Below are 8,737 nucleotides of genomic sequence, written 5' to 3' on the forward strand. Positions count from 1 at the left end.
AATTGTAATTAGGTTCCAGGCCTGCAATATTCCAACCTCTCCACAATCATTGGAACTGTAACCAGTTAATCAACCTTGCAGAAGGCTCAAGGGAAGGTGCCATTCTTTCTAGAACTTTCATGCACATCATAAAAAAGAAAATGTCATTGATTAGAATACGAGAACCAAACTCAATAATATGAGATTATGTAACTGGGGAATGATCTTTGTTGTTATGCAAAATATGTATCTTTATACCCTAAATATTGGAAGTGCCTAACAGTTCCTGAAGCATGCTGGCTCTTGGTTAAGAGTCCATGGAAAAGTAGTCAGATTCAGGGACAAGTGTTTCACAATTAAGTCTTGTATATTATTAAAAGGACCAGCCTTAATAATATACTTCCCAGGGGCTCAGAAGAGAAACTACAAACGGTGAGAACTATTTTTGGAAAATGAATCTAAGTACACCATGCTCTTTGTCGGTCTACTTTATTCCTGTGAGATAAAATCCTATCTACACAGCTTCAGTCCTGTTCTTGTGCCTAGCTCCTTTCTTGCCTGATATATCTCTTTGTATTTATGTACTGTCCTCTCTAAGTTCTATCTTAATTCTTTCATCTTAGTTCTGCCTCACTTGGGTTCTTCTCATCTTGTTCTTATCCATCTAGTACTTTCCCATCTGGCTCTTCTTCATCTTCCATCCTGACCTCCAGTTCTCTAGTCAAAAATCCTCTCCAGCCAAAATCCTCAATATTCTCTCTTTGTTCTCCTTATACCTCAGTCCCCTCAGTCTCTCGGGTGTTCAGTTATAAACCCAAGCCATAGCGATCCTCTGGCAGAGCAAGGTCACCAGGCTTGAATTCTTATGGGGTCATAAAGGCAGGTAGGAAGTTTCTTCAGGCAGTGGCCATCAGGCTTTCTTTTACAACTCAAATGAGTACTAATGATCGGTTAGTCAAGAAGGAAATTTACGTGCTCAATCTACATTCCTCGAGGTGGTTAGGTAAGAAATAGGAGTCTACCAGTAAGGCTGTAAGGAAGGAGGGTCTCATCCTAAATTGCACAAGAAATAAAGCTATCCTCCTGACCTAGGAGACAGGTGTTATTTCCTTTGGCCTTAGATGCTTGATAGGTATTTTAGATAAATACACTGTTATGAGTTTTTGGAAGTATGCATAGCATTACAAGAAAATCACTGTAGGAACCAGCTAATATATATATATATATATATATCAGCTAAAATGTCACCAAGAATTCTTAAGCCATGGCTTGACCTTTGGAGAAGTCCTTGACTTTTCCAAGTAGTAGCTATTGTGATAGTAGCTGAATTCTATTACGTTTTCCCGTGGCTTGCAGCAATGAAGTACCAAACAACAGCAATTCCCCCTTTTTTCTGACTGTTCTGGGAAGTGGCCAAAGAAAACACTCTACTTGAGGGTCTCCTAGACTCACAGGAGGGCTATGAGTATGGAAAGATCATCACTATTATGCCATTTATTTTATAATGTTTTTTTTTTCATTTTTACTATATGGTGCCCTTTTCAGAGCTTATTGATGGTTATTTTTTTTTTTTTTTTACCAATTCAAACAGCCTGTTAGTGCTGTTCCTATTTTAAAAATGAAGACATTGAGATGCTAAATGATTCAGGAAGTTCTCCGGGGAGTGACAGGCAGGATCAAATCCCTGTCTCCTTGACATGATTACAGCCCATTTTCCCACGCTTAAAAGTTGAATCTTCATTCTAATTCTAATACAGAAAGGAAGAGAGGACATAAACATGAACCTAGCTCTGTTAAGTTTTCTTCTGAGTCAATTTTAGACTTTGTGGATCACTTAGTTGCAGCTATTGAACTCTTCAGACAAAGCACAAAAGGAACCTGAGATAATATGGGACAAATGAACATGAGGTTCAATAAAACTTTATTCATAAATACAAAGAGAGGGCCAGATTTGGGTCCCAGGTCAGTTAGTTCAGTGCAGTCTATAAAAACATAGAATGGGAGAAATGGTTGCAGAACTTCAAGGAATGTGGCAACAATACATAATATATACCGGATCAGTAACCTGAGATACTTTGAAACCTAACAAGGAATATAAGGCAGCCACATCTTGTAGCAGACAATTGGAAGAATGCTGGGAAGATGGTTCTAATGAAAGACCCTCAGCCTCCCCGCCTAACATAACTTAGTTTAGCTGTTCTTGAATAAAGCCTGAGAGGTACTGAGGAGCTCAGTTAAAGGTCAGAAAAACACCCTGTACCCTAGACAAAAGCGTGGGCAGGCTCGGGGAGAAACCACGAGCTGTCCTGGGTTTGAACCTGGCCTCACTTGAATCATCCAATCAGAGCAGGCCTCATTTGCATCCTCCAATCAAAACCCTGTAACCAGGCTTCTTGTTTCTGTACCCGTGCCCTACCCTATAAAAACCCTCTGCTCCAGCCCGTGGGCGCGCCAGTCCCTTGAGCTTCTCGAGAGTCTGTGTCGCCCCGGGTACCCGTGTTCCGGAATAAAGCCTCTTGCTGTTTGCATCTGATTCGTGGTCTCGGTGTCTTCCTTGGAGGCGAGGGTCTCTCCTGAGGGAAGACTGCCTTCGGGGGTCTTTCATTTGGTGCATTGGCCGGGAAATTGAGACCCCCTGCCTCAGGACCACCGACCCACTGTCAGGAGGTAAGTTGGCCGGCCACTGTTTGTCTTGTCTCAGTCCGTCTATTTGTTTTCTGTTTTCGTTGGGCGCCCTAAGTCAGGTCTGAGTCGGTGGGGGCTGAAGGAGCTGACGAGCTCGGACTTCGCCCACCGCGACCCTGGAAGACGTTCCACGGGTCACTGAAGTCCCCTCTGGGGCACGGTTTTTCGGGGCCACTCCTGTATCAGAGGGATACGTGGTGCTGGTAGGGGACGGAGATCGAGGTTCCTCCGCTTCCCCGTCTGAATTTCTGGTAGGGGACGGAGATCGAGGTTCCTCCGCTTCCCCGTCTGAATTTCTGCTTTCGGTTTTACGCCGAAGCCGTGCAGCGCAAATTTCTGTCGTCTGTGTTGTCTTTTTGTTTATCGTTACTTGTCTAACACTCCTTTATCTAGAGACCACCATGGGACAGACCATCACCACCCCATTAAGCCTAACCACGGACCACTGGTCCGATGTTAAGGCCCGAGGAAACAATGAAGGTGTCATTGTTAAAAAGAAAAAATGGATCACCCTCTGCGAGGCCGAATGGGTCATGATGAATGTTGGCTGGCCGCGAGAGGGATCCTTTAACCTCTCTCTTATTTCACAGGTGGAGGGCAAGGTTTTTGCCCCTAGTCCTAACGGACACCCCGACCAGGCCCCATACATCGCCATCTGGAGATCTCTGGTCGAAAATCCATTTTCATGGGTCAAGCCTTTCCTTCCACAGCCCCCTCCAGTCTCTGGGCCCTCCGCACCCCTCAACCCGGACTCTTCCCTCTACCCTGTGCTCCCTCACAAGGAGACCCCCAAGCCCCCTGTCCTTCCCCCGGACCCTAACTCCCCTCTCATAGATCTCCTGGTAGAGGAGCCCCCTCCTTATCAGGCTGGACCCACTCGGCGACCCGGCGGAGCGACAGTGGCTCCCGCCGCCGCAGGGGTGGCTCCCGCCGCCGCAGGGGTGGCTCCCGCAGCCGCAGGGGTGGCTCCCGCCGCCGCGGTGGAGGCGGCGGCCGCATTAGCAGCCGCCATCCGGCCGTTGGCAGATGCTAAGGTTTCTCCAACCAGCAGGACCTCAGATGAAGACAAGGAAGATGAGGTGTCATCCCCCATTGCCGGCCGCCTCCGCGGCCGCCGGGAGGGACCCCCTACTGAGTCCCAAGCTTTCCCCCTCAGAGAAGGGCTGAACCAACAACTACAATACTGGCCCTTCTCTGCTTCAGACCTTTATAACTGGAAACAACATAACCCCCCTTTTTCCAGGGACCCCGTTGCTTTAACTAACCTAATTGAATCCATCCTAGTGACTCACAGGCCAACTTGGGACGATTGTCAGCAGCTCCTGCAGACCCTCTTGACAGTGGAGGAGAAGCAGAGAGTTTTCCTGGAGGCCCGGAAACAGGTTCCGGGCGATGACGGGAGGCCATCCCAACTCCCGAATGTCATCGATGCGGCTTTTCCCTTGACTCGCCCTAACTGGAACTTCAATACGCCTGAAGGTAGGGAGCATCTACGCCTCTATCGCCAGTTGCTCTTAGCGGGTCTCCGAGCGGCCGCTAGAAGGCCTACTAATTTGGCTCAGGTTAGAAATGTAATACAGGGAAAGGAAGAGACACCCGATGCATTTCTAGAAAGATTGAAGGAAGCTTATAGGATGTATACTCCGTATGATCCGGAAGACCCAGGTCAGGCTCCAGGTATTATCCTATCATTTATCTATCAGTCTAGCTCAGATATCAGAACTAAATTGCAGCGGTTGGAAGGTTTACAGGCGTTAGGGTTGCCAGACCTAGTGAAGGAAGCAGAGAAAGTATTTAATAAGAGAGAAACTCCTGAAGAGCGAGAGGAAAAGAGATGGCAGAAACAAGAGGAAAGGGATAGGAAACAGCATAGAGAGATAAAGAGAGTTTTGGCCGCCGTTGTATCCCAGGGACAGCGGAGAGAGGGAGATAGGCCGGGAGGACGAAGGAGGCCACCCCTAGATAAAGATCAATGTGCTTACTGCAAGGAGAAGGGACACTGGGCCCGGGAATGTCCCAAGAAGCCACAAGGACCCCGCCGGCCCAAGCCCAAGACTGTGGACCTCCTTAGTCTGGAGGACTAGGGGGGTCGAGGCCAGGAGCCCCCCCCTGAGCCTAGGATAACCCTCAAGATCGGGGGGGCAGCCCGTGACCTTCCTGGTTGATACTGGTGCCGAACATTCAGTCTTAACCCATGCCGGAGTGCCCCTTAGCCGGCATTCTGCACTGGTACAAGGGGCAACTGGAAACAGGAGATATCACTGGACTACCGAGAGAAAAGTTCAACTGGCTTCAGGGCAAGTAACCCATTCCTTTCTGCACATACCTGAATGCCCCCATCCGCTGTTAGGACGGGATCTATTAACCAAGCTAAAAGCACAAATCTATTTTGATGAAGAGGGACCAAGGGTCACGGGTCCTAGAGGGGGCCCTCTACAAATCCTGGCCCTCAATCTAGAAGAAGAATACCGTTTGTTTGAGTCAGAACCCTCGAAAAAGGCCCCTGAGGAATTACAGAACTGGTTAGAAGAGTTTCCTCAAGCCTGGGCAGAGACTGGGGGTCTGGGGTTGGCACACGATCAGCCACCGCTGATGATCTCATTAAAGGCCTCCGCGACTCCCGTCTCAATTAGACAATACCCAATGTCACGGGAAGCCCATGAGGGAATTAAACCCCATATCCGGAGGCTCCTGGACCAAGGGGTACTAAAGCCCTGTCAGTCCCCATGGAATACCCCTCTCTTGCCCGTAAAGAAACCGGGGACAGGGGACTACAGGCCAGTCCAGGATTTGAGAGAGGTCAATAAGCGGGTGGAGGACATACACCCCACGGTGCCCAACCCTTACAACCTCCTGAGTACCCTCCCACCGACGCACGTCTGGTACACGGTATTAGACCTGAAAGATGCCTTCTTCTGCTTGAGACTGCACCCTAAAAGCCAACTACTGTTTGCCTTTGAATGGAGAGACCCGGAACAGGGACTCTCGGGACAGCTGACCTGGACACGGCTCCCTCAAGGCTTCAAAAATAGCCCAACCCTCTTTGATGAGGCCCTGCATGCAGATCTGGCCGGGTTCCGGGTCGAGCATCCAACCCTGACCGTGCTCCAGTACGTAGACGACTTACTTCTGGCCGCCAGGAGTCGGGCCGAGTGCCTAGAGGGCACTCGGGCTTTACTGGCCAGGCTTGGACAGAAGGGCTACAGGGCCTCGGCCAGAAAGGCACAAATTTGCCGAGACAAGGTCACGTACCTGGGCTATACCCTGACTGGGGGACAGAGATGGCTGACGGAGGCCAGGAAAGAGACAATACTCTCCATTCCCCCTCCTCGCAGCCCCCGCCAGGTTCGGGAATTCCTGGGTACGGCTGGGTACTGTCGCTTATGGATCCCCGGGTTCGCTGAATTGGCCGCCCCCCTATATCCCCTCACAAAACCAGGGGTAATGTTCCAATGGGGAGAGAAGCAGCAGGAAGCATTCCAACAGATCAAGAAGGCCTTACTTGAGGCCCCGGCTCTGGGTTTGCCAGATCTTACCAAACCCTTTGAACTGTTTATAGATGAGAACTCGGGCTTTGCTAAAGGGATGCTGGTGCAACGACTGGGACCCTGGAGAAGACCTGTGGCATACTTGTCCAAGAAATTGGACCCTGTGGCCATAGGATGGCCTCCCTGCCTCCGCATGGTGGCAGCCATTGCAGTTCTACTCAAGGATGCCGGGAAACTGACCCTGGGTCAGCCCCTGACTGTAGTGGCCTCCCATGCCGTGGAGGCCTTGGTCCGACAACCACCAGACAGATGGCTCTCCAACGCCCGAATGACTTACTACCAGGCCTTACTCTTGGACTCAGACCGGGTCACGTTCGGACCCGTTGTCTCCCTTAACCCTGCCACCTTGCTGCCGCTGCCTAGCCCATCCATAGAGCATGATTGCCTCCAGATTTTAGCCGAGGCGCATGGCACTCGCCCTGACCTAACAGATCAGCCGCTCAAGAACCCAGATGTCGTCTGGTACACAGATGGGAGCAGCTACCTGGACGGAGGAGAACGCAGGGCCGGGGCAGCTGTTACCACCGAGTCCGAAGTGGTATGGGCCTCGGCCCTCCCGCCTGGGACTTCGGCTCAGCGGGCGGAACTGATCGCCCTCACCCAGGCCCTTCGGATGGCAGAAGGTAAGAAACTCATCGTGTATACAGATAGTAGATACGCCTTCGCCACTGCACATGTCCATGGTGAAATCTACCGACGGAGGGGCCTGCTCACATCCGCAGGTAAAGAGATCAAGAACAAAAAGGAAATCCTGGACCTCCTGCGGGCCCTGTTTCTCCCGCTCCAGCTCAGCATTGTCCACTGCCCGGGGCACCAAAAAGACAACTCCAAGATAGCCAAGGGGAACCGGCTGGCGGATTTGACTGCCCGGACAGTGGCATCCCAGCCAATAGGGAATAGCCAGTTAATGGCTATACAGGACACTCCAGAGCCTCCTCCACCCGGGAGAGAGCCCATGCCCTACAGCCCCGAAGACCATGAGCTAGCAAAGAAAATGGGGGCGGACTGGGACCCACAGAGACAAGCCTACCTACTGGGGAACCGGATAGTGATGCCCACCTCTCACACCCACCATATGTTACAATTCCTCCATGCCCTAACTCATCTAAGTGAGACAAAAATAAAGACCCTGATAGACAGAGAAAACACCGGGACAATTCTGCTAAACCAGAATCGGGTGCTCCGACGGGTGGCCTCTACCTGCCCCGCATGTGCCCAGGTCAATGCAGGTAAAGCACATCTAGCCAAAGGAGCCCGTTTGAGGGGCCACCGTCCCGGTGTGCATTGGGAGATAGACTTTACAGAAGTAAAACCCGGACTCTATGGGTACCGGTACCTCCTGGTCTTTGTGGACACCTTTTCAGGATGGATTGAGGCATTTCCAACCAAGAATGAGACGGCTAATATAGTCACAAAGAAACTGTTGGAGGAAATCTTCCCAAGGTATGGGATGCCTCAGATATTGGGGTCAGACAATGGGCCTGCCTTCGTCTCCCAGGTAAGTCAGAAGGTGGCCAAACTGTTGGGGATGGACTGGAGACTCCATTGCGCATACCGCCCCCAGAGTTCAGGACAGGTAGAGCGAGCTAATAGGACAATCAAGGAGACTTTAACCAAATTAACGCTTGCAACTGGCACTAGAGATTGGGTGCTCCTACTCCCCTTGGCTCTTTACCGAGCCCGGAATACTCCTGGGCCGCACGGCCTAACCCCTTTTGAAATTCTCTATGGGGCCCCACCTCCAGTCGTGAAATTTCTCCATCCTGATATCTCATCTTTTGCCACCAGCCCCACTTTAGAGGCACATCTACAGGCCCTCCAGCTGGTGCAGAAGGAGATCTGGAAACCCTTGGCTAAAGCCTACCGAGAGCAGCTGGACAAGCCGGTGGTCCCCCACCCTTTCCAGATTGGGGACTCCGTTTGGGTTCGGCGCCACCAGACTTCGAGTCTAGAGCCACGGTGGAAGGGGCCTTATACTGTCTTGCTGACCACCCCCACTGCACTCAAGGTTGACGGGATTGCTGCATGGATCCACGCCTCTCATGTGAAGGCTGCCGGGGAGGCCGACTCAGCAGGATCCAGAGAATCAACATGGACAGTGTACCGCACACAGAACCCCCTAAAAATAAGGTTGGCCCGCGGCTCCCGCGGCTCTTCTTCCTCCCCCTCTTCTTGCTCTCTGTCTACCCCCAGGGGATTAGGGCGGCAGAGAGCCCGCACCTAGTCAAGAAACTCACTTGGCAGGTCATCTCACAAACTGGGGAGACGGCCTGGCAGACGACCGCCCTCCATACCCCCTTTACATGGTGCCCCCCCCCTAACTCCTGATTTCTGTCAGTTGGCATTGAATTCGGGATTTTGGGGGGTTGAGGGCATTAAGCCTGATGCCTTAAACTCCTCCATCCACCCGGGGGGGGTGCATTGGCCGGATCCGGGATGCCGTCACCCTCAAGCAAGATGTATATTCGCCCAGTCGGACTTTTATGTTTGTCCGGGGGATGGGAGGGGTTGGGCCCTCGCAAAGA

At 51.4% G+C, this 8,737-nt stretch overlaps 1 protein-coding gene across 1 annotated transcript; it reads left to right on the top strand.

Moving 5' to 3' along the window:
* The first annotated feature begins 3,018 nt into the window (after positions 1 to 3,018).
* On the top strand, positions 3,019 to 8,436 carry LOC131911058 (uncharacterized). The gene is given in 4 exon segments (XM_059263021.1): positions 3,019 to 3,371; positions 3,531 to 3,682; positions 3,821 to 4,799; positions 4,801 to 8,436. Coding segments are annotated over 4 exon segments (5,073 nt in total). The 5' UTR covers positions 3,019 to 3,065.
* Positions 8,437 to 8,737: the final 301 nt, after the last annotated feature.

The sequence above is a fragment of the Peromyscus eremicus genome, chromosome 5 (genome assembly GCF_949786415.1).
Source record: "Peromyscus eremicus chromosome 5, PerEre_H2_v1, whole genome shotgun sequence".
Taxonomy (NCBI): domain Eukaryota; kingdom Metazoa; phylum Chordata; class Mammalia; order Rodentia; family Cricetidae; genus Peromyscus; species Peromyscus eremicus.